This window comes from Argopecten irradians, chromosome 16 (genome assembly GCF_041381155.1).
Source record: "Argopecten irradians isolate NY chromosome 16, Ai_NY, whole genome shotgun sequence".
Taxonomy (NCBI): Eukaryota; Metazoa; Mollusca; class Bivalvia; order Pectinida; family Pectinidae; genus Argopecten; species Argopecten irradians.
The window spans coordinates 18,282,701-18,309,911 of record NC_091149.1 but is presented as its reverse complement, the minus strand read 5'-3'; the positions used below and the strand labels follow the sequence as shown (position 1 = coordinate 18,309,911).

Sequence of the window (27,211 nt, the reverse complement as noted above, 5' to 3'; positions counted from 1 at the left end):
GATCACGTACGATCTCTACTGGACTATCTCATAGTAAAAACTGAAGGCAGTTCAGAGGAACAAATCTGAACCTATCACAGGCCTGTAAAAATTCTTTTGAGATTACAGTGAGAGAGACGCCCAGGGGGAGGGCAGGGGGGGGGGGGGGGGGGGCCCCCCCCGTTCCGCAGAATGGGGGGGGCAAACATGTCTTTTTGCCCCCCCATTTTCGCTGAGTGAAATTTTCTAAAATTGCACATTTGAAAGAAAAAAAGGGTCCTCCTGCACATTTTCATACTTCATTTTTGAAAATTTTCCGCTGCGCGGCGCTTTTCCTTAAAATGTTCAAGCGCGTAATGTTCAAACCTTTAATAATGAAATTCAATACACACGCACTAGACTCAAAACGTCCATAAGGGATTATACTATTTCAAAAAATAATAAAAGATGAACTTCTTTATATATCTTGGCAAGACAATCAAATAATTATTATTTGGAGTTACACAACAATGTGCCGATGGTGTGAAGCCGGTATATTCAGATCGAGTAGGGTTGCATAATGTTATGACGACACAATTATCATTTCTAAATGCAGGTAGCTTTAAATCGAAAAATTACCATGTTAAGAACGCTTTATAATCATTAAACTTTATCGTAAAACTCATCTCAGCAATTCTGAATCGTAATTTTTTTCCCGGGGGAGACCCCGGACCCCCCTAACATCAAATTCTCACGCCTTTGGGCGCTCGCAAATTCATCAAAATGCATCGTAAAAATCATCTAAGCCATTCTAAATTGTAATTTTTTTCCCGGGGGAGACCCCCGGACCCCCTATCACCAAATTCTCACGTTTTTGGGCGCTCGTAAATTCATCAAAATGCATCGTAAAACTCATCTAAGCCATTCTAAATCGTATTTTTTTCCCGGGGGAGGCCCCCGGACCCCCCAAACACCAAAATCTCGCGCTGTCGGGCGATCGCAAAATCATCAAAATACATAAAACTCATCCCGGGGGTCACCTTCAGACCCCTATTTAAACACCAAAATCTCGCGCCTTCGACGCTCACACGCTAATTCGGCCAATTTGCGTATTCGTTAATTTCCTTTTAGCGACCCCACTGTCTATAAATGTGTACAAGGATTAAATTTAGTGATATATGAAAAATGTACATAAAGCATATATTATATGGTTGGGAGTTGAATTAATCTCCTCCTGTAGGTGTGGCGGGGGGGTTACAAAATATTGAGGACCTTTGCCCCCCCCCCCCCATGACGTTTCATCTTCCTACGCCACTGTAGAGTTCATATCTATTATATATATGTTCTGGGATAGTCATTTGTTTTAATACTAAATTCTGTAGTTCTCTGATATTTGATATTTTATTACCAGAATTAAAACCATTTTTAGTGGATTGTGATACGATTTACGTGTTTTGTTTTGCATGAGTTGAGTTTTTTTAGTTGACGTCATTGATGGGGCAAATAAACCGTGAGAAAGGTGTACCGGACATTATAACATGACTTTGTAAGAGTTTAAATCATATACAATGCTCCCGTATTTGTTTATTATTTGAGTTGAAAAAACAACTACTGTGGAAATGGGGATTAACGCTTTCCCCATCAAATTTATTACCCTCTTCAAGAGGAGAAAGCATTTGCAATATACACATGTACAGGAAAACCGATTTCCATTGTATTTTTTGTTTGTTTGTTTCATTAATTTACGTCCTATTAACAGCCAGTGTCATGAAAGGACGGTCTTTCATGTATGCGGTGTCTGATGTGTATAAAGTGCGTAATGTGTATTTTGGGAGACTGCAGTATATTCTTGTTGTGTCTTCTTGTATAGTATAGTGGAACTGTTGCCCTTTTTATAGTGCTATGCCACTGAAGTATGCTGCCGAAGACACCAAACAACACACCCCACAAAAGTGATTTGATTAGTTACGTATGAAATAGATATTTTTCTCTCATACCTACACATGTAATACTGACTGGTCCAGGGCAATGTACCCATGTCGCCTGAAGCTGTATTGCATGGCTACCCATGCAATAAAACCTTGTGACGTCACAGCATCAACAAAATTACTATTTTCTAGGCAAAATTTTAACAATTTCTTTTTGAAATTAAGCTAGATTCACTTTAAAAGATACATAAAACGGGATCTGCGTTGAAAATATCACGCAATTTTTATGTATGGAGATTTGATTTGCAGTCGCGGTTTTTTTTCGATTTTATTGCAAAATGGCGGAAATGTATAGAAGTATATTTGCAAGAAAACGTCGAGGTATGAGAGAAAAATACTCTTTCATACGTGGATATGAAGGATAGGGATATTCTACCCTATATATCCACGTATGAAAGAGTCTTATAATATATGACATTAATGGAACGTATAATTTACCAAAATTGTTACAAAGAGAACAAACTTCCAAATTTTTGACTACATTAACCTTTTTCGAGGAACTATACCATCGCTTACTCTTTCATTTTACTTTTCTTGTAATAAATTTAATCAATTAATGAAATGGGTTTCAATAGTAGTCCAAATAATTGAAATAGAAACAAGCTTACAATTTCAAGATAATAATGTAACCATGACTACTCATACGGACAAATAAACAAAGTCTATATTTGATGGAATATTACTACGGGAGAAGCGAATTTTTCATTATCTTTGAAAATAAGTAAAAAGATGACTCATAAGTCATAAGTGAGGACTGGGAATTCCTTAAGTTCTGGATTTCCCATGAACAAACGTGACTAACTACACACGATGATGTGACGGAGAGGTCATAACATCCTCGACAATCCACAATTCCGATCACGTACGATCTCTACTGGACTATCTCATAGTAAAAACTGAAGGCAGTTCAGAGGAACAAATCTGAACCTATCACAGGCCTGTAAAAATTCTTTTGAGATTACAGTGAGAGAGACGCCCAACTTCAAAGCAACACAGTCTTTTGATGTACATCAAATGACTAAATTACCTGTTCTGTTCTGTTGCCTCCAGTTTTTTCTATGATATAGTCCAGAGGTGTAGAGATCATAAGTGATCGAAACCCTTGGAGTATCGAGGATGAGGTCATACAAACATACGATGAAACTAGACACTTCTTGTAACAAAGAGTTTTTTTCTCGAATCATAGCATGGGTCAAACAGTTATGCTGAACAACGCATAATTGAAACATGGCTGGTAACTTTCTTATTTAAAAGAAATTCTATCATTCTGGTTTATACCATATCATGACCATTACATCATAAATAACTGTAAAAGGAAATAAAATTTCATTAGCATTGAGATTTATAAAACTCATACGAAATAAAAACACCAAACGGTATCGACAAGGTGTTAGTGTTTTTCCGACAATATTCGACATATTAAACTACTTTAAACTCGGGTCGTAAAGAGGTGCATCTGGTTTAAATGTATTTATTGCATATTTCGCAATAAGGATAATGACATTTTATTGACAATAAAACGACACTCGAAAGCCTTTTTGAAAGGATGATTTCAAACAATCTAATTATGATGAAAATAACATACTATAGTGATTTTTTAAGATATTTGAAAATATTTCTTAAATGTGTTGTAGTTGATTAATTGCTATTGTGGGATATTGCGTTGAATTTATGTCCAGGACAGATATGTATAAAATGTTTGTCATTGATCATGAGACGAAGAGCTCTCTAGATGTTGACTTTATTCAAGGAATAGGATGTGGAATATAACCGTATAGGTTGAACAGTTGTTCATTCTGTCCGGTTATATTGTGGCGTTAATTGATCCCCATCTTTGTATAAGGTATGGTACAAACAAACAAATAGTAGAAGGGATTTTCTTTACTCCATACGTGCTCTTTACGTGAAACATTCTTTAGATGTTCTGATATCATATTGGGAATGTAAAATTGGGGACAAAACGAAAACAAAAATAAATACATAAATAAATAAACAGATAAATAACTGAAAAACAAAATAAAAGTAATAAACAGACTAGCTAGAAAAGACATGTTTCTCTGTCAACGTTCCGCAATGCATATTAAATTCGTTAAAGTTGTTCATGTTTCCCTGATCCCATTATTGTTTCCCGCTCCCATTATTTTCCTCAATGGGAAATGTCAGAAAAAATTATCGTTAGTCTCTTAACTCATTAACCCCTGATATCTCATAATGGACTGATCTAGAAGAGCCTAAATGTGTCTTCAGGGGTGAATGAGTCTCTCACATACAAATCCCATTAATAGTCCATAAAGTAAATATGAGTTAAGCTAGCTTCCTTATACACTGTCACTGTTTATATATATAACAATATCCCCAGCATATGTAGTACTTGGTTATGCACACAATTTCTCTATTGACATTAAACATGGTCTCAAATAACGTCTACATACAATGTAAATAAAAACATGACGTACCACGCATGCGTCATAACTTGTCACATATAAGATAGTACATCTCCAATATACTTCAAACTACTATCGATATACGACATCTTTATCTCTAGCATTGTGTACAGTGTAAATGCTTTTATCGTACTTTTTACGTGTAGAAATACTTTGTGAAGCTTTATATATACGTGTGTTTTCAAACCTACTGTATAACATAAAATATTTGTGAATACTTTATTTCGTAGTCTGGAGCAGAAATATTTGTGGTTAACGATGGTGGACGATGATACCGATAAAATCTAAAACCAAATTTCAGTGTTTTCGTATTCCTGGTTCTACACCTATCAACCACATAATAAGTAGAAATGTTATATAATATAGTTAAGTGGTTTTTTTTTTTTTTTTTTTTTTTTGCTTTTAAATTTCTTTAAATACATGTATCACCATTGTCGTTTTTTTACTTATATTTTACTGATATGACTGTTATATTTAATTCTTGCTTTCGGCAGTTCGTGTAATTTGACACGCGTTTTGCCTTTCGTGCTTCGTTCGGTTTTTTTTTTGGCTTTTAGTAATCCATCAACTCTTTTTTATATGATTTTTGTTTTGATGTGTGTATAGTTTGATTTACGCCTCGCTATTTTATACTATTTGTGTATCATTCATTCCAAAACGACGCCACACGACCAAACAACGAAATTAATCTTAACAGTTAATAAGATTACGGGAGAACCTAGCTTTTGTTTGGTGTTGTAGTTTCGTTTTAGGCCATCACTATAAAACAAAATATGTTACTTTTGTCTTTACGCATTTTTTTATTGTTTGTGAAGATATTGAGTCTCTAAAATTGCTCTTAGTATTGGATCAATTTATGAAATGGTGACATTGGTCTTCTTAAAGGTTAATTGAGCTTTTAAAACATCTTGAACGTTAGTTCCTGAAAAACATTTTCAATTTAGGTTTGGGATAACATGATAGTACAATAATGAATGTAGTTTAGATAAACTTGACAAAGTAGAAAGTAGAAACGTCTTGTTATGGTTGATGTTCATGTCTGTTTTACCTATGTATAAATACCTGTATGTCAGGTGGTGAGTTTTCTTCATTAGTTAACTATCACCCCACATATGACGTAACACAGGTAAAAACAGGTATGTAATATACATACACACCTATCTACCCGGATATTTGTGAACGTTTTCATAATTGCGAATGCGCCTCATAAAATCTTGATATATTGCATGTGGTCTTAAAAACTCAGGTATTTAAGTATATCATTGTAAATTTTCACGATGACAGCATGACCATATTTGGGCGATTCGTCCAGACTATTTATAGGCCAGGTTATCGTAAGATTTTCCACATGTCGATCGATAATATACCTGTGTACATATACGGGTAGGTCATATTGTATACGAAAACGTGTGTAAACCACTCTCTAAAGTAAACGTAGGTCAATATCGTTCTAAAAGACATTATGTCGGATAGTATTAAATAACATCTGAGACCTTGGAGACATGGAACATGCTTGTTAATTTGAAGTTCTACATTTGAACGCCACCAGAAAGTCTACACTCAGGACATATTTGATTAAACTTTTACTAAATCTGAAGGATTTAAAAGTTGAGAATCATGACAGGTGTAAATTTGAACATGGAAACTAATTCAAATCAGAATGGGCGTGAGGTTTTGTCAATATGGCAGTCTTGCTCGGCTTTGGTTGTGGAAGTCATCGCATTTATCATAGGTAAGATATCACCTTTGCTTGAAATGTTGTTAAAATTGGAACGAAACATCACCTTTGTTTTGCAGGTCAAGCTTCTCGTACACCAGGGACCAACTAGATTTGTATCGGTCGTGTAATTAAAATTTAAAAAAATATATCTTCCATTTTATTTTATTCATACTGATTTAGATATGTATTATGTTTTGTTTGCTAAAGACATTCTCGGTATATCTAGTTAGCTTACCAGTTCTGGCTAAATTATTAAACTCTAGTCATGTTTGGTTAGCTTAATATCTCGTCAGTATACGTGGCTAGCATAATATTTCTGGCTACCATATTACATTTTCATCGTGTTTGGTTAGCTTAAAATAATCTGGGTATGTTTAGTTATGTAATATATTCTGGGTATGTTTAGTTAGCTTAATGTATTCTGGGTATGTTTAGTTAACTTTATGTATTCTGGGTATATTTATTTAGTTTAATGTATTCTGGGTATATTTAGTTAGCTTAATGTATTCTGGGTATGTTTGGTTAACGTAATGTATTCTGGGTATGTTTAGTTAACGTAATGTATTCTGGGTATATTTAGTTAGCTTAATGTATTCTGGGTATGTTTAGTTACTTGAATGTATTCAGGGTATTTTCTATTAGTTTGATTCAATCTAACACAATACAAAATAGTACTTTTAATTGGATATCAGATACAAATACATTGTAATACAAATAGCATTAACTCACACGATTTTTTTACCATATCGTTACAAGTCAGAGAACAATTGAAAAAGACATACTGCAATTATAGAGGTATCACGGTCACATAAGATGAGCACTGGTATTATATAACACTGTGGTATTACAAAAATAATATTTCATAAGTATCGTCGGTTATTAATATACATTGACTATGTTTGATTAACCTTATATACCCTAGGTATACATTTATATTTTGTCAGCTTACACTTTACTCCAAGGCTGTTTGATACTGATAAGATTTGCATAAACTGTACATATCGATATATGGTTATGGCTGTTATATATACCATTACCATTACAAACCCTTGGCCTGTTTGATTCGCATATGTATTACATCGTATAATATTCTGCTTAAGAAATATGTTTGGTTAGCTTGATATACATTAGAATAAATCTATTTCATTTTGTAGCTTGATAAATTAGCTTCATAAATTTATTTTCAAACTATCGTCCTCCACAGAGAGAAACTATTTAATCTAAACAGTACAAATGTTTCCTCTTTTATAAATTTTCACCCACCTAAATTTATGTTTGTTTACAAAAATACTACAAGCAATATAAATATAGTTTACATACCCTGTAGAACATCATTTATGACTGTTTACAAACTCACATAGCACACGTGTAATTTACCCTACATAACGTCTTTTATTGTTGTCAATGGACGGTGTATCGTACTGAAGTATACCGGGTATGTGTATGCACATAGACATACCCTTATAGGTTTTTGTCACATATAACCGTTGTTCTGGTGGATATGGGGAGGGATAATGCAAACAACAGATTCGTGTCATTTTTGTATGTAGGGCATCTGTTATCTGTGTATGTTTCTTCGACCTCCTAACCTATGACAGAAAGTAGTCCAGTTAAGACATTATTTAAGGGGCAGCTACTCTAAACAGGTGTCCACAAACAGCGTTTCTCAATCCCTATATTAAAGTATTCGATTTTTGTATCATGCAGCTCGTAATAAACTATAGTTATAATTTACACTATAGATTCATAACTGCGTTTGATGGGGTGAACATTATTAGTTGAATGAACGAGAAAGTCAGTAAAATGGATCAATATTTTTTTTAGAAATGCATGTTTATATCTTTTTGCGTTCTTGTCATTTTTATTACATTTTGGGAATTTTGGATTATTCTGATGAAACTATATCGGTAGATTTGTTCCGAATCAATGGTAAATAAAGCAGTTTTGTCCTGTGTTTGGATTTCCATGCTATATTTAAACAGAGAAACCCAGAGTATAAATATAACGCTTGTGTAGGCTCCATATATTGAAATATCGATCTGTTATGCCAGAGCGACTGTAAGATAGCCACCGCATGTATAAAGATATTACCATGGTAATATAAGCATGTTAATAGTGCACAACATACCGCAGCCTCCAAAACATGCACACATTCACACATGCAACACGATTTATACAAGAGAAGCAGTCCTAATGTGATAATATGAAAGAATAATTAATTGTATCCCGAAAAAAATTCCGTGACACTATATCCTATATGGAGTGAAGTACTGATTGCGCATGCACCAAAGACGAAATTAATTATTTTATATTATTTTTTGTGTTAATTAGCCATATATATACACGATTAAACACAATGATTCAAATAATTAATATCATTTATGCTCTGTCGGCGGTGGAGCATCTTTAATAGGACGTTTAAAATCATTCAACCAACCAACCATATCGTACAGAATTTACCCTCGGTCACCATTTATAACATCCTCGATACTCCAGGGCTTCCGATCACTTACGATCTCTACACCCCTGGACTATCTCATAGTAAAACTGGAGGCAACAGAATAGAACAGGTAATTTAGTCATTTGATGTACATCAAAAGAGCCGTATAACGGTACACTGTGGTTGACTGTGTGACTTTGATGTTAGGCTTTGCTCTCTCTGTAGTCTTCAAAGGAAATCTTTGCTAGCCTGTGATTGGTCAAATGTTTTTCGCTGAGCTGCCTTCAATTTCACTATGAGATAGTCCAGGGGTGTAGAGATCGTAAGTGATCGGAAGCCCTGGAGTATCGAGGATGCATTTATAAAGGAAAACATAACATCGTTTAAGTTGCAGATTGTTTGAGAAGAATTTCATTGGTTTTAAATCTATTATAAGTAATACGGAGGTACACATCTTTTTCTGAGGGCATTGATGAATAAATAAAGACTAAACGTTTTGCGAAAGTTACACGAACTTAACACCAGCTGTTCCAGTTTTATTTGACCATAATTCAGGGTCCAATCAATGGAATTTAGATCCAGTCCAGTGCAAATATGCTTTTAAAGGTTTTTTTTATATACAATACATGCATGTTATCATGTGGAGAGGGCATATATAGGCTTTGCCTGCTACCCGATCCAAAATTGAATCTTTTGATTTAATAAATATTTTGAAATGAAATTTAATTGTAAACTTATCGACTCTTTGGAATTAGCACTGAGTGATCATGAACAAAATTGACACCCTTTCTTATTTTTTATACTTATTCAGACATCCGGTAGATTTGGTAAATGATGGTACTATAAGGAATTTTCCACCATAATACGCTATACTTAGATTGGGAAATATCAAATCTAACAATAGTATCAATTAACATATGACCAGATCAATATATATTCAGGCTATTCTTTAGATATCGATCTATTTGATAGGTCAAGTATGAAGATGAAAGCAAAAGTAACAACAGCTTACTTGCCATTTCTCCAAGATAGGTGATGAACCAAAATGCGCACATCGCAGATACACGAATATAGGCTGTGCTCTTACAGTGGAAACGTAATGGTTTTTGTCATATATACATTGTATTCTGATAACAGTAGAGTGTTCTTTTGAATCCGACAAGCCTTAAAACTCCATTTAATACACCTTCGGACAGCTCCGAGTTTCATTTCAGAAAGTTTTCATATTTTGATATAATGCCAAGTGTAGATTTTAAGATTGAAACAAATCATGACAAGAATTGGTATACATCGATATTTGAATCATGGACGGCAATGACAACGGATATTCTCTGTTTCATGATAGGTAAGAATGTCACCTGAACTGAAATGTTCTAATAATATTTTTGCTTATCAATATACTGCAAACCAAATTATTTTCACTAACGTCTATTTTTTTTAATTGGCGCTCGATAAGAATCGTGAAAATGAACAGACGCAATAATGTTTTCGCTAAAAATATCTGAAATGGAGTTTTATAAACTGCGTATTGCATAGATTTAAAGTGACAGTTTCTTTAGTCATTGAAAACGCGAAATGAAATCAAAAGGAAATTTATGAGATTAATATACATATCTATCAACAATATTTCAAACGACAGAACGTCATCAAGTTTTCTTTTATTTTTTGTTTGTTTTGTTGTTGTTAGTTCGGTAATTAATTATTTTTTATCATCTTGTATACCATTAAAATCTATATACGTCTTTGCATTTGACGGAATCATATGTCCTTGTCGTCACCTATCCAGTTATTACTAGATCGATAAATGCTGTATAGAACCTTTCCACCACATATCTGGCGTTTAATTGCCTTAACAGCCCGATTACATTCGCGCACTCCATTTTATTGTCCCTGTATTACCCCTAAAATGTTATATGTACATTTCGTAATACCGAGGTCGAGTGTATGTAGGGCATATTACGTTTATTGTCCCTTTAAATCCTACCATGCGTTTGGTTTTTATCGAGATTCTTCTGATAATGTTTTATGTTACGAAGGGTATATTATCCGTCCTTGTCGTGTAAGGTAGATGGGTTGTTGAGATAAGTTGAGCTGAGTACATAAAGGGATGCTCACTAATAACAACTATGATCGTAAACATGTTCGCTGTTCGATACTTCAACATGAATGTTCATAGATGTTTGTTATACTAAATTAGACTATAATTTCGTACCAGTTAATACCGGCAAATACAATTGATTCGTCGTGTTATTTCATTCTAGACAGAAATTATTTTTTTTGTTACTATTTGATTATATTAAAAATAAAACTTTTGAAATTGTTTTTATGTACAGTTTTCATGGTTCGTATACAGGCTCATGTGTTGGAATGAAATGAATTTTTACGATCTTTTGGCTATATTTAAAAACAATTCGTTCCAATTTAAAAACAAATTCATACGATTTTTTTTATTTGAATTTATCTTTACCATAAAAAAACCTGTAAAAAAGAAAGGTGGTCTTTATAGCCGTGTCGTCCCTACACACAGGTTAAATTGTGTTATAGTTGGCAATTTGGGACCCTGATGATGTGGTCTTATTAAGCAGGTGGTCTTTATGCAGAGGTGGTCACTAAGGCAGGTTTTATTTTATTTACAGTCCTCATCGTCAGTATCCTCCTAGTGATCAACGCCTTTAACATAAAGCCCTACGATCGAGGGTTTTTCTGTGATGACCAGTCGCTCATGTTCCCATATAAGGAGGATACAATCAGCTCCGCTCAGGCTGCTGCCATTGCACTGTTCGTTTTCCCGATTGTGGTACGTATGACTGAAAAATCATAATTAGATATATTAAGAACTCGATGTCGACTGGACCACGGAAACATTATAATAACGAGTTAAGAGCTTTCAAATTCGATTTCCAATTGTTTGATTGACAAAGGATAGGCCATGTTGATATGATTTGAAATAACACACAACACAGTCATTTCCTGTAAAATGAAAAAAGGTCATTATTTTAATCCGATTGAGTAAGTTCAATATTCCATTGTAAATATCAAATAACTTTCCCTTTGATTCAATATCGCGCGAAACGTTGTGAAAATTCCATCTTGGCGGGTATATGCTTTGACACGATTTTGGAGCAACATGTTGTTATGTCATTTTTGTGTATTTATTGGAAATGAAAATGCATGACATATGGTAATAGTTATTGCAATCAACTTTTTTTATTGTATCTAAATGCTTTATTTCTTGTTTGGCAATATGTCACACTTATGTAAACAACACATCAAACAATAAGCTTTTATTACCAATCGATAAAATATTGTTTACAAATAAATGATACAGCGCCTTTTATTGTTTAACAAATAAATGATACAGCGCCTTATATTATTTACAAATAAATGATACAGCGCCTTTTATTGTTTACAAATAAATGATACAGCGCCTTTTGTTTTTTACAAATAAATGATACAGCGCCTTTTATTTTTTACAAATAAATGATACAGCGCCTTTTATTGTTTACAAATAAATGATACAGAGCCTTTTATTGTTTACAGGCCATAGTTGTTGAAATCCTCTACATCTTGTCAGAACTTCACAGTGAATATACCATGAAAGAAATCATATATGCTGTACTGAGATCTTTGTATTCCTTGGTTCTATTTTACATTCTTGGCCTTGCTATCACACAATCCGTAGTTTCTATGATGAAACTCTCCGCCGGCAGACTTCGACCAAATTTCTTTGCCTGGTGTAACCCAGAATACAACGCAACTGGATGTGACGTTGGAGGGGGTTACATAACTGATTTTGTCTGTACAAATAGCAACATGGATGATGTGATCGATTCCAAGTAAGAGAAATAAATGTAAATTAGGCTAAATGTCATCGATATATTTTTTGTATACATGTTTTGCGACGGATCCAGATTGATGTTACATATATCGAGATTAATTCAGTAATCATTCTAAAGTCCTTCCTAGTTGTTCAGTTTGCAATCTGATTAAAATTCTTATTCTTATGATCACTCCGTGTTATAGAAGATCTGACAACATCCCTTTAGGGGTCACATTCTGACGAGGAGAGAGATCGACAATTATCTGACAACATCCCATTAGGGGGTCACATTCTGACGAGGATAGGGATCGACAATTATCTGACAACATTCCATTAGCGGTCACATTCTGACGAGGATAGGGATCGACAATTATCTGACAACATCCCATTAGGGGTCACATTCTCATACTAATTATCTTTAAAGCATCCCCTTAACTTATATGCTCTTGTTTTGTAGACAGTCCTTTCCATCTGGTCACTCTTCGAGCGCTGTGTACGCATTTACATATGTAGCGGTGAGTATACGGAATACTATAAATTGGGTATATCAAGTTAGGTTTATAAAAAATCTTTAAATTACTGATGGTCACTATGCTGCTCGAGTTTTCTTTGTTTTTTGGTTCTCTTTTGTGTTTTTATTTAGGAATCCTTCTTTTGAAGTTCTTCTTTCATGAAAAACTTTTGGGATTTCAGAATCAACTACCTTTGTCCTTGGATATATTGTAACATTTAATTTGGAATTACGTAGAATATCTCCTTACATTCTTTTGTTAATTTTGTTTCTTATTTTGCAAAAAAGTTAAATACCAACACGAATTTTGAACCATTGAACAATGTCTTAGCTTTCTTGTTTTTTGCTGTTGCATTTTCAAATTGAAACCAGATTATTATTTCCCTTGTAAAATTTATTCTACATATATTCCATAACGTATTGAAAGAATTTGAGTTCCGCTAAAAACAAAGGCACTAAGTACTACATAGAATATGAAAATATTGATATTTTTTATAACAGATTTTCCTGGAAATCCGTCTAAGATATCAGTTAAAATGGCGATTATATCTCCGGATGATCGGACCCGTCATTCAGACTCTGTTGATTATTGCGGCCCTCTACATTTGTTTGTCACGTATCCAGGACAACAAGCACCATCCGACGGATGTCTTAGGGGGCGCTGTCGTCGGTCTAGTCTTCTGTTTAATAACGGTAGATATTTATGATATTTACTTTTTTTCATTGCATATTCTTATACCGAAACAAATTCTGCCAGCAACAGGGATAAAGACACAATTTCTATTCACTAAGCTTACCCCTACCCTCCAAATTAACTTTTAAATCTTAAACATTATTATTAACAAGGACATCGACATCAAGCATTGTATGAACATGTTTTCTCCCAATTCTAGAACACCCCCCCCAAAAAAAAAAAAAAATATGAAAAAATAAAAAATAAATAATAAATGTGTCTACATGTAGCTCTAAAACACATTAAATTAGTGTATTAATTTAATTAATTTTATAGGTATATATCTTATATATAGCATGTTTCTTATTTCAGATATTTTCCTGGTCAAGAGATGAAATATTCAAGCCACGTCCGACTGCATCCAAATCGTTACCGGTGGTACAGAACTCCTTCAGGAAACATCCTAGCCATATCAGCAGTTCACAGAATCCCATTATGCAATCTACATATTCAATCGCCAATTCTAGTCAGGAAGTTACAATAGAGGTGCCATCCTCACCTCTCTAATTATCCTTAGTAGTTGTGACATACAATCTGATATTCCGTCTTTGAACATTTCAGAGGTAATACCCGCTGTGGGTAGGTTTTGTTACGTCATACGTTTATGTGTGAGAATTTTCGCCAAATCAATGACGTTACCCTCAACACACATGACAGTTGTGATATTGAATATGATATACAATCAAATTTTACTTAGCAGGAGGTCAAGTGGATATCAAAACTAAATCAGGCAGACATTCACAAGACATTGATTCATGACATCATGTGAGAAAATATAAGGTGTATACTTTGATGCATGAGGTGTCTACAACTAATAGTTGATAGATGCATATCTAGTATGTACATGTATCAGTGTTTGTTTTTATAGAAATGAGTATACTAAAGGAGGAAGCGACGGACACATCACGTGTCACATGCCATGAATAAAATAAGCATAATCAAGAGTTACCATTCTGAAACAAATATTCTTCCTTGCTTGAAAAGAAAAGCGATGAAAACTGCTAATATAGACTCCATTTAACACTTTTATCATGGAAAAATCTTTAGCATGAAATATTTTCGTCATTTGCATTTGATACTGTTTTATTTGTCATATTTCACACATAAAGATATGCATCATTCATTTCATATTCAATATATATATTGTTTGATTTGTAGATAATTGTGTCTATCTCGCTCGATTCCGCCTTCGATCTCCTTTTCTCAAAAATGTTTATTGCGTTACTTCTATATCATGTGACCGTATTCGATTTATGTGCTTTTTGTTAAAGGGACAGACTGCCTTGAAAATTCGACAATACCCTTCTAAACGGTAACGCTTACTTCCTTTTCTCATGTATAATGCCTCTGATATCTCGTTGTTGGCATGTGAAGAGAAAAGGAATCATGACAGAAACAGTGTTCACGGCTATATGTCTATTGTTATTAATAATTCTTAAATTGATGTGATACCTTTTAATATGCTAATTGTTTTATATGTATCTACCAAATTTAGGTGATAAATTTGATTAACGTTTTAATTGTTTTATAGGTATTTTGTCTACCAAATTTAGGTGATATATTTAATGAGCTAATTGTTTTATATGTATTTTTGTCTACAATTTGTTTATTTTAAAGCTAGAATTATTTATAAGTATTTATTTGCTCTCTTTACCGTTATAATTTTATAATGTTGAACAACAAACATGACCAAATCACTTATGCAGAGTGAATCATTAGTGTTATAATCATAATTTATTGTTGTTTAATAAAATCAAATGTGTTGGTGGTTCTGAATTCATTACAGAGGTTGCAGATTTTTCTGAGTTGTGTCCCTTTTAACAATATTTAAAAAAAAAAAAATGGTGTAAAAGTAGGTGGAAAGGAGCATCATTTTGTATTGATGTCATAACAATCTACTATCTTTTATCACGATAATATATTATCTTTTATCCTAATCTGCCAGTTTTCACCTTTAAAAGGATGCGCTGATTTTCTTACACCAATATGCCTTGGTATATCGTAATCCATCCGTCTTAAAAGCATGGTTAATATGAATTATTTAGTTACACTGTAAATGTTCGTAAGTAATAAAATATTAATTTGGTTTGATTTATGTAGTTTAACGTCCTATTAACACCCAGTGGTAATACAAAGCCAAGCATGGAACGCTGTCATCTTTCTCAGATAAATTTCTGAAAAATGTATATATAGCTTGAGAAGGTCACTGGGCACTGGTCATCGAAATGTTACATAAAGTACGTACAGTTATTTGCTGTGTAGCAATAATCTCCACTTACAAAACAAACCTAACAATGTCAAGCTATCGCTGGTAATTATACAGAAACAAGGGAGACGATTTATATTTGGAAATTAAAAACTTTCTTTTGCTTAATGTCTGGATGTTCATTAACATATTAAAAATAATAACAACAGTGTTTAATTAATCACAGCTGCTCTAGCTTCAAGATCCTGAGTCCATGCGTTTTTACTTGCTGAATCGTCTATCGATTTTTAAAAAAAAACTTTTTTCGGAAATATATTATATGATTATATATTATAAGATTTTGCAGTGCATACTGTAGCTATCGTCTCGAAAATATGAAAGGCTATACGAATACGGTATGTTAGCTTCAGGTCGTCACCATTAAATGGATCAAAATAAGATATGCCAATCAACAGATGGTCAACTCAACTTATATAACGATACAGGGTTATCAAGCAGGTACAACGATATAGTATTACAATAGAGAAATAAAGTCATTATCGTGACCATTAAATCTCGGCCAGTATTGTGAGACTCCCCAGGGAAGCGCTCGGTGATTGTGGCAATCAGCAGCCTATCGCCGAAATCTCTTAATTGATCTTTTGTTCCTTTGTCGTTTAAACACTTGTATCAAAGGTATTGGTCGATGAAATACGCCGCATTGTCATTAAGTCGACCGATTAGAATACTATCATAGATCTATCCTATTCGATAGTACAATAACCAGCAATTAGATTATTAAATATAGACTTATATAAAATAATATCGGCGTTGATACACCAGATTGCTACTGTAATGTTTTCGTATTTGGAAATAAGTCTTCGAGTCCTTAAAAAAGGATATTTTGTAAATGTACTTCGTTAGGAAGGGAACTACTTTCATATAGCCAAGTAGAAGAAGCGGTAAGTACTTGACAATTTTAGTAAATCACATCTTATTGTATCATTCATTAATATCAAACTATCAGAAATACCTTAACAGTATCCAATTTGAGATAAACATACAACGTTTGACTGAAAACCATTACAGTTCACTTGTATATCAAATATAATTAAATCGCCTTCATCATAGCATCGCTTTTTTGAAAAATCAATGCTTTCGATGTTTTTGGAAACTTTTGAGCTAATATTCAACGACTTAAATGGTCTAACAGTGCACGGGTCGATACAATCATTATAAAAAATCACCGCTCTTGATGTAAAATGTAAATATCAGTCTGACCTAGTGTATAAATAATGGACTGTTTAAGCTTCATATTCATAACACAAAAATGATATTTGACTCTCCATTCACTCAAGATAACGAGGAAATAGTTAAACTTTGAGCATTAATACAGGACTTTCAAGTTTTAAATGGCAGGGAAATGATCTCTGCAGTAGTAATGAAGTCGTGTGTTTTGTAAACTAATATTCGCTCGACATAGGTTGGCGTTTTCATGCCTAATTACCATTTCACTGTGATTTTATTTCGCGATTTAGAATCAAACTTTGATGTACCCGCACAAAGAGCATTTTTGTCTTGATTTCTTTTCGCGTTTTTTTTAAGATGATCTACCGCTGACAAATGGTGCTTTTTCTCTATCAAAAACAGGAGCAGTCGATTTAGTATTTTTCTTCAGGTACAAAAGTTACTTACTTTACACCATTACCACCATTGAAAAGTTTGAGCTTCTAAATTTACTTCAAGATGAAAATATTAAAAATAATTAATTGCATCCTGAAAAAATTCCCTGGCACTATGTCCAATATGGAATAAAGGACTAATTGTGTCACCAAATATTTGTGTTAATTAGACATATATACGTTTAAACACCAATTATTGTTAAAATGATGAGTATCGTATATGCTCTGTCGGCGATGGAGCATCTTTTAACGCTCGCAAAATGCGCAAAATTAAATCGCACGTAAAACTTGACGTACAGTAATATTTATTGTATGAAATATTCTCTACATTTTTTCTTTTTCTTTCGTTTGTGAATCTGCATTACTTTAGGGTGCCGTCCTATGGTCTTCTTGCAATTAACATGCACATTAGAGAATCCTTTTGATATTTCACAACGACACTACACATCTATTGTAAAAACTAACGATTTTTGGACATTATTTAGTTCTTATCTAAATCATAACGGTATAAGACCATATGTATCTTATCAAAGGTCCTTAATTGTTAATTGTTTCCTGGAGAATAATACACAATAATTTTATTGATACAGAAGACACCAAGCAACCCACCCCATCCGGTCACATTATACTAACAACGAGCAAACTAGTTGTCCTCTGTCCTTTGTGCTGAGCAGAAACTAAGACAATAATGCCATTGTATTTATAGAAATTATAATTGCCTGTTAATATGTGTCGTCCAAATTGAAATTAAAAGTCGCTTTTACCAATTGATCGTCTGAACATCAAACATAATTTTATAATTCTGTAACTAAATGTTTTTTTTATGATAAAAAAAACCAATAAAACAGACAATTAATTTCGTGCTGACAGCTGGCTTATTAATGTTTTACCATGATCATTATTTTAAGTTAATAAATACGGTAGCAGTGCACTAGCACTACAACTAGGAGATGATTATTTATAGTTTATCTTCAATAGTTGAGCTTCAATATTCTCTCAGTTACATACATATGACCTTTCTTGTTTCAGCCATATGTTTCGGTTCACACTATAGTCCAATCAATGTGATCCGGAATAGAAGTAATTTTAAGTCACATTTATAAATAATCTACTTCATATTAGCCTTTTTTCATGATTTTTTTCCCACGTGAAATCTTCAACATCTTATTTTCAAATATTTTATATCAAGTTTGTGGAAGCTTGAGAAACGTCCTTGTTGGGACGTGATATTGAAAACTGATGTCAGGTGCAGGTATTATTGTCTAGGTGGCTAGACAATTGGGTGTGAAATAGATTGAGCGCTCGATACCTGTATACAGCACGGGTCATAAAATTGCTTCCTTCGTTAGTAGTGTTTCTAAGATATTATCTTTAAAACTGGGCTAATTTCTTGTAAAACATATAATAAAAAGTTAATGATAGGAGATAGCTGAACATTATGTGACACAGGCTTATCAACCGGATGTTAGAATTTTAATTATAAAAAATAAATATCTTTTTTGTTAGCTATTTAATATGAAAACCATGATTGTTGAATAGCTGATATTTAATCGTTTTTGCAATTCTGCATCACTTCACCCAAAGTATGGCTACAACATACGGAACAAGCATTTATTTTCAAAACGAGACTCGGAAGCAAAACGAAAACAATTTTGACGTAAAACCAAAGCGGTAATTTATGTTTGTTTAATTATGGTTAAAAGAAATAAGTTAAACAGCTGCATTATTTTGTGTAATACACAACACGGACATTTTACTGAAGTTCTAACGACATTATTTTTCGTTTACCATATGGAAAGGAGCAGCGAAATATGTCAGTCATGTCTTATACAAACGTTCACACATCCATAGTCATAGCTTGTAGTATAGGTATATACGAATTATTGGTCGAGGTGTGCTGCTCGGGGCCTTTGAGCAGTATGCGTCCACGAGTCAACTACTATTATTCATACAGATGTCTTCGTCCACACAAGTCGACAGAAACTGTTTTGTTGTTTATAGTTTGCTATTTTCAGTTTTTGATTTTGCCGTATTTTTCTTAATGCAATGATATGATTAAATTGAAAACAACTTAGACATTATTTAAGTTTAAGGTTTAGATACAATGTAAAGATGGTACTGTAATAATAGCTATTTTCTTCGCTACAACCTTTTGTCGTTGGCTTCTCGTCTTCCTTTCACATATCCATTTGAAGTAAAACAACCTTTACATAATATTCTGACCAAAATAATCTAGTAAAAATCCTAACAGTTGGTCTCTCCTGAAATTGTGAACATGTGTGACTTCCACACGAAAAGATAATTAGTATTTAAAGACAAAAATTTGCCATACTCTTTTCGTATTCATTTTTATTTTGAATATATTACCAAAACATATTTTTGTTTTAGGTTGATTGGCTCTCAGCATCCGAATGACTGCCGAATAACATCGAAGACCAGTGAATAAATCATAAAAAAAATCCAGAAGACATCATTAAGTCGTGGTCCTGTCGTGGAAACTGTCAGAGATACACAAGTCGCTAGGATTTCCAGGAAAAGCAAGGATGAGCGGCGTAAAGCGATCAAGACACTGGGAAATAGTGCGGCTACTTCTGGCGGTTGTATTGTTTGCCATGGGAACTATTTTGCTTGAATTATCATTCTCCTTATCTCGGTATGACCTTGTAGAAGTAACAGAAGAAGCGATTCCTGATATATTGAGAATTGAAGAAATACCAACAGCCGCACCAAATGTCAATGACACACAGAATGGAACCAAGTATTTGGCCTATGATGAGAACTTTACGTACCCGTTGAATCTGAATTTAGTTTCCTTGATTAATGACGCCATTATGTATAGAAAACACATACCTATACCCGCCATAAATCCACATCCTTATCCGTATTTAGTGAAGCCTGCATCTTGTCTTCTTCCCGAGAAATTTACATCTGACAAAAAGATTCTCGTGTTAGTAAAATCTTACATAGGCAATGTTGACCAACGAATTGCACTGCGAATGCTATGGGAAAAGGTGCAAGACCCGTTGATGTCAAAATTCTTTGTTCTCGGTACGTACAGAAAAGGTTTAAAGATTAAACGCTGGCATATCGAACAGGAAACCGCACTCTATCGGGACATTATCATGGAGGATTTCGTAGATACGTATATGAACAACACCATAAAAACTATCATGGCGTTTAACTGGGCTATGTCCGTATGTCCACAAGCCGATCTCATTCTTTTCCATGACGATGACTATCACGTTCAGTATGATAAACTCGCCTCCTACATTAGAGAGTTATCTCGGTCAAAGGTCACAGGGTTATATATCGGTAGTTTGGCAGTAAATGCGCCGCCATACCGAGAGAAAAATGATAGATGGTACCTTTCATACGATGACTACCCTTACAATATTTTCCCGCCATATATAGGGGGCGGAGCGTTTGTTGTGTCCAGAGATGTTGCGCAGAAATTTCAATTTGCGTTTCCGTTCGTCAGATATCTAGGCATAGATGATGTTTATCTTGGAATTGTTGCAAGAAAACTCTCTATTTTGCCAAAGAATGAAAGTAGGCTCGATACAATTTGTCCCGAAACTTTTGCAAAAGAATGTTCACATGATGCCGAAAAGTTACTTATAGAGAATTGTACACTTGCCATTAATAAAAGGGAGATAACTGCTCTGAGGATTAAAATGGAGAAGTATATGAAAGAGAGGGAGGTTGAAAAGGTCGACATAAAGTTCATTGACACTAAGACCTATTTGTCCTTTGATCACAATTTTTCTTACCCATTGAAAATAAATATGCAGGCTTATGTCAACGGCCGACTAAGGAATAAGCTGAAAACCAGATATAACGCTATCAATATATTTCACTATAAAATATCTTATAACCCATCAGAATGTGTCTTTAAACCAAGCAAAATATACAACAAAAATATCCTTATTTTAGTTAAATCTTACGTGAAGAATTTCCAACAAAGGGAGGTAATTCGTCAAATGTGGAATTCTTCATCCACATCAAAGAAAGACATGGACGAAAAATTGGTTTTCCTTTTAGCATTCGGATTGCAAAATACAACACAATTAGATATACACGATGAGAGTGAAAGATACGGGGATATTTTGCAAGCTCGTTTTATCGACCAATATAAAAATAATACACTGAAAACTATGATGGCGTATAACTGGGCTATGGAGAAGTGCAGTAAGGCAGACCTACTGTTGTTTCTTGATGACGATTTCTATGTACACAGGAGACAGTTACTAACACACTTGAGAGGAATTCCAAAGCAGCGATATCTCTATATGGGCAATGTGATGAAAGACCAGCTCCCGTATCGTGGGAAAGGTCACAGGTGGAGCTTGGACGCTGACGAGTACCCATTTGATAAGCTACCTCTTTACGCAAACGGTGGCGCATATGTTGTATCCTCTGACGTTGCTCAGAGATTTCAAATTGCTTTCCCGTATGTAAAGTACCTGGCCATTGATGATGTATTCGTTGGAATAGTGGCGAAGAAGCTCCATATAGTTCCAAGGCATGATGAATTGTTTGATCAAAAACAAAAGAACGCACTTGTTTACGAGTGTTCGCACATTCCGTCTCGATTGCTACTTAACCAATGTCCCCTGTCTGGGCGAATGCTTATTTCTAACACTACCAAACTTGTCGAACGTAACGATAGTTTCTGGAATAAGATTAGATTATTTAATTCTTATTTCTTTAATAAAGCAGATTAAACAAAATGGAATATGTTGTTTTTGTATGTAAACATACAAACGTAGTATATTATCTTGTATGACAGTCGTTTGGCGTTTGCCCACTGTCATTCTGGTCAGAGCTAAGCAGAAACTACCACTATTATAGACCAGGGTGTGCCAGGACAAGGAGACTGGACTCAGAGCCTTTCTGACAAGAGCGACCGCTGAACTCAAGGCCAAAAGTGAGGAGGTGTCAAGGGAGACGTTAGGAAGAGTATAGGAAGTTAGGAAGAAGATAAAAGATAATATCCGAAATGAGTCTTCCTGTTCTATCATGCAATAGTAAGTTCAGGACAAAAGTGAAGCGGTGCCGAGAGAAGAAGGAATGAGATAGGAGAGAAGAGAAAGACAATATCCAAAAATTTAGTTCCTTCTTCAATCATGCATTACGGGCAGCAGATACAATTCTAAAGAGCTACCTGATCAAACTGGTAATACATCTTTTTAACATAAATAAACATTAAAACAACACTCCAAAATGGTATATAGCTTTATTTTTTGAAAAACATCAAGCTATATCGATTAAATGATTATGAATGTGCTCTTGTAATAAATCTGTATTTATTCTAACTTACAGCTAGTTTAGTAAGTTTGTTTGTGCTTATGTAACTAATATAGTTTTTTATATACATTACAATTGTAACAAGGTGTTTTTGACTGGGATATTTCTAAATGTTGATCATATTCAGTTGTTTATCAACTTCAAAGAATAAAATCTAATATACATGGTATATAAAATGTCGTAAACCTTCTCTCCAATATTGAGTAATGTCATAAAAATGGATTAACTTCACATAGAAGTTAACGTTATCATTGCAATTGTACTCGATATTGCCATTTTGTTGGTGAACTATTTTTATGTCATTATCTTCAACTGCAGATAAATAAAACATGCGCTGTCAACCAAGCTCCTTTTGCGGATACTTAAGTTCTTGGTTTCCATTTCAAAACAAGTTCGAGAAGATTAACATTCGCGGATATAACGTTTGGTAAATTTGATTTGATTGCGAAATTCGCGAAAGTAAATGACACGCGAAACCAGTTTGGTTTAAAGAATTATATCCTGAATATTATATTTTAGGAAATATCATCATTGCGTGTGTATACGATATTGTCCTTTTGTTGAAAAAAACCGTTTAGCGTCGTTTGCAGATAACTTAAAAGTGTATGCTATCCCATAAATGTCAGTATGGTTGTATAGATCTAGCGGTGTCTATGCGGTATGACAGGATTCGATATCGGTATTTCCAGAGACAAGCCACACTTCTACTTTATCAAAGTAAGCTGAACCTCCGCCGTAGCCTTTGTAAAGCAGGTAACAGGTCACGGACCGGATACCCTGAAATGGAAAGACAAACAATAAGTCCAAAAACAGAATATATAATCCGTATTTGCATATTAAAGAGTTATCTCCCCTACATAATGTTATTTCTTTATATTTCCTTTTGTTGGAAATTATATATAATTCTTTTTTGCATATTAAAGAGTTTTCTCCCCTACATAATGTTATTTCCTTATATTTCGTCTTGTTGGAAAGCGTGGCTCATGTCATGATATTGTTACACGGCCAGTGGCAATGCTATCTGTGCCATGAACACTGTTAATTTTCATTAGACATTTCATGTGTAACATTTCGATGACTATTACGACGTGCAGCAACGTTAACGTTAACTTTCCTAAGACCATCCTCGATACTCCAGTAGTTCCGATCACTTACGATCTCTACACCCCAGGACGGTCTCATAGTAAAACTGCAGACAACAGAGCTGTCCAGGTGATTTAGAACATTAATGTACATCAAATAGATCGTGTAACGGCACACTGCGGTTGGTTGTGTGGATTTGAAGTTGGGCGTCGCTCTCTCTGTTTAGTCTTTTTGCTGGTCTGTGATTGGGTTATATTTTTTTCTCTGTGCTCACATCAGTTTTACTATGATGAAGCCCAGGGATGTAGAAATCGCAAGTGATCGGAACCCCTGGAGTATCGAGGATTCAGAGCAGTGAACTTTCTGGAATAATTTATCTTTATCGAATACCTCACGAAGTCGATATTATACGTGGGAAGCTATACAATTCATTATTGCCTTCGTAATGTGAGTTTTCTTTTGTGGAAATGTCTAGAAATAGCTACTGTTTCCGTGGATAAGAGTATGGTATATAGTAGCCCGCGATAATCCGGACGTATATAGTCCGAAAACACTCACAATCCGGACGGGGAAAAAACCAAGGAATGGATTTGATTACTGATTACAAGTAGGCAAATGGAATCTGACAGTCCAGGACATTTGCAATTGGGACATGCTGATCAATTAAAATTACTACCCTTCGTTTCACTCCGCCAGAAATATTGTTCGGAATATGGAGGGTCCACTGTATCCCATAAAGGAATCATCTTCATTTTATTTAATTTCAACTACTTAAATTTAAAACCTTAATTTTTGTCTGTCTGGTTTGATATCAAATTCTAAGAATTTGTATGAATCCTTTTCAGGACAAAACATCCTACCTTCGGTTGATCTATTGGCACCACGACACTATTCCACGTTGTTCCCTGTTGCCCCGCTAAGAATCTCCTATATAATCCGTATGTTCCAGTTTCATCTTGAAGCTGTAATAATATATGTATATCATGCAAAAATACCAAAAAATGCATGTATATCCGACAATAGTTACCCACAGTGTAAGTATCAGAAACACCAATTTCCCGCAATGCAAATGTAAGGAATTTGAAACCAATCAGACATTATCACATATCTGATATGAAGCACATCCTTTCTTAATTACTATGGTATAGCCACTGTACCCCAGAGTTAAAGTCCCACTACCTCTCCGGAGCAAATATTAAAGGTTTCTTAAAAACACAAATAACATAAAAAAATATATAAGAGAAATAATAAGAAAAATCGATGGCCTAAGATGAGGTAACAACATCAAATGTGGTATTATCGCACCACACACGCTTTACACCACATACATGGGAGGATATCCATATATGACACTTGTTATTAATTGAACGTTAATTTAATAAAAAAAATAAACAAACAAACATTGATTGGTGTCTTCGGCGGCATGTTTCCGTGATACAGCAATATAAAAAGGGCAATCGTCCACTATACAAGAGGATTGAACACGAGTATACTGCAATCTACCAAAACAGGCACCACACACTACATACACGCTACACACCACATACATGGGAGGCCATGAATCTGGCTGTTTATGTAATCAAACATAAGTAAATGTTCTACTTACTGTAACATCACAATACAGGCTGTAATCCGGACTGATCGTGTCCACCATTCCGCTGTGTCTACCCCATGCCTTGATAGCCATTTTGGTCAAACTGTCCAATTAAAACAGTGTCGTCAAACATTTAGCGGGTATATTCATATTAACTTATTGGACGATTAGACATGTCGATACTATAGTTTCCGAAATGATTTCGATATGTAAAGTAGTATGTGAACTTTTCTTTATGCATGTAGCTTACTTGTAAAATGACTATTTTGTCTTGTAATTAAGTTTTATATTTTCATAACTGACTAATGACCCACAGATGTGGTCTTGTTTCAAACTAAGAATTACTCAACATAAAGACATGAACCATATTCCACATAGCCGAATAATGTAATTCAACAAAATGAAAAAGATTTCAAAGCTACATAATGTATCTAGGTAGACATTCACATCCGAAATCCTATAGAAACGAATGTCAGAAAACACTTATAAGACATGTCCTAAGGCGGCGATGTAACGACAAACATTTTACTGGATCGACAAAGAGTATAATGGATAGTATACCGGACCGACAAACAGTATACCGGATCGACAACAGAATACCGGATCGACAAATAGTATACCGGATAGCCTGTTATTTTTGCGGGTCTAAATAATCGCGAATGTCAATGAATATATGAGGAAAAAAATAACATAAAAATCTGAATGATTAAAATATTTTGCTTCATAAAATAAATCATTTTTACTTTTGTAATTATTTTACATATCGAATTTCTGGAAGCATGTTAATGCCTTCCGTAATGGCGAAAATATCTTCCCCAAGAAAATAATCGACTGTGCGGTATCCATAGAATAACGTTATGCTACATATTTAAAAACATTCATAATATAAAATTTTCATTATATACATAGGTATTCATAATATACACAGGTATTCATAATATACACAGGTATTCATAATATACATAGATATTCATAATCTACAGTATTCATAGTATACATAGATATTCATAATATACACAGGTATTCATAATATACACAGGTATTCATAATTTACAGTATTGATATCATACAAAGGTATTTATAAAATACATATGAATTCATAAAATACAGTATTGATATTATGTGGTATTCATATGATATATAAGCATTCATTATTTACATATTCATAATATCATTGAAAATTTCTATATTATGGAACAATTAAAACAGAAGATATCACCAAAAGTGGCAGAGGGCATACAAAGGCGTTATATAAAGAGTGAATGAAATGAAATATAATAGTTTCAATATACGAGTAGTAAAATAACGTATATTGAGTATAATTCGGTCATTGTGACGTGGATTGTATGACGTCACAACTATGGACAGTTTTGACTAATCGTATATACACTACGCCTTTGTACTACATGTACATCGATACCGCCGTATACTTACTTTACCGTTGGATTTTCAAAAAATGTGATTGCCTGGTAGGCGCCCCCTCCCTCGGGTGTGTGCGTCACCTCAATGTATCCACTTCCGCTGTAGGCCTGTGCGGCATCCTTTCTGTAATGAAAGCCATCCCAGAGCCCGGACCATGACGTGTTATCCTCAAAGTCGTCATTCAAAACTCTCGTTTTCAGACATGCATTGCTCTCTGTTGAATTGAAGTTCATATAAAAAAAGTTGACAAAGTTTAACGATCAAATTGACAATTTGAAAGAGATCAAGATCATATAACTATGGAAACTAAAATTCACGCCAAAC

At 34.2% G+C, this 27,211-nt stretch overlaps 3 protein-coding genes across 4 annotated transcripts in view; 2 read left to right on the top strand and 1 right to left on the bottom strand.

Moving 5' to 3' along the window:
* The first annotated feature begins 5,636 nt into the window (after positions 1-5,636).
* LOC138310487 (phospholipid phosphatase 1-like) lies at positions 5,637-15,990 on the top strand. The gene is made up of 6 exons (XM_069251723.1): positions 5,637-6,122; positions 11,187-11,347; positions 12,091-12,386; positions 12,828-12,885; positions 13,383-13,574; positions 13,927-15,990. The coding sequence occupies exons 1-6, from the start codon at positions 6,008-6,010 to the stop codon at positions 14,119-14,121; spliced, it is 1,017 nt and encodes a 338-aa protein (XP_069107824.1). The 5' UTR covers positions 5,637-6,007; the 3' UTR covers positions 14,122-15,990.
* A 3,012-nt stretch (positions 15,991-19,002) lies between these two features.
* LOC138310618 (uncharacterized) lies at positions 19,003-22,768 on the top strand. The gene has a single exon (XM_069251897.1). The coding sequence runs from the start codon at positions 20,025-20,027 to the stop codon at positions 22,203-22,205; it is 2,181 nt and encodes a 726-aa protein (XP_069107998.1). The 5' UTR covers positions 19,003-20,024; the 3' UTR covers positions 22,206-22,768.
* LOC138310619 (uncharacterized) overlaps positions 22,704-27,211 on the bottom strand; it is a 46,492-nt gene continuing 41,984 nt past the window's right edge. For both annotated transcript variants that reach the window (XM_069251899.1, XM_069251898.1), the window contains 4 exons: positions 26,900-27,101; positions 25,478-25,568; positions 24,732-24,833; positions 22,704-23,565 (listed from right to left, as the gene is read on the bottom strand). In XM_069251899.1, the coding sequence (XP_069108000.1) occupies positions 23,440-23,565; positions 24,732-24,833; positions 25,478-25,568; positions 26,900-27,101 (521 nt within the window). In that variant the 3' untranslated portion in view covers positions 22,704-23,439. The remainder of the gene's footprint in view (positions 23,566-24,731; positions 24,834-25,477; positions 25,569-26,899; positions 27,102-27,211) is intronic.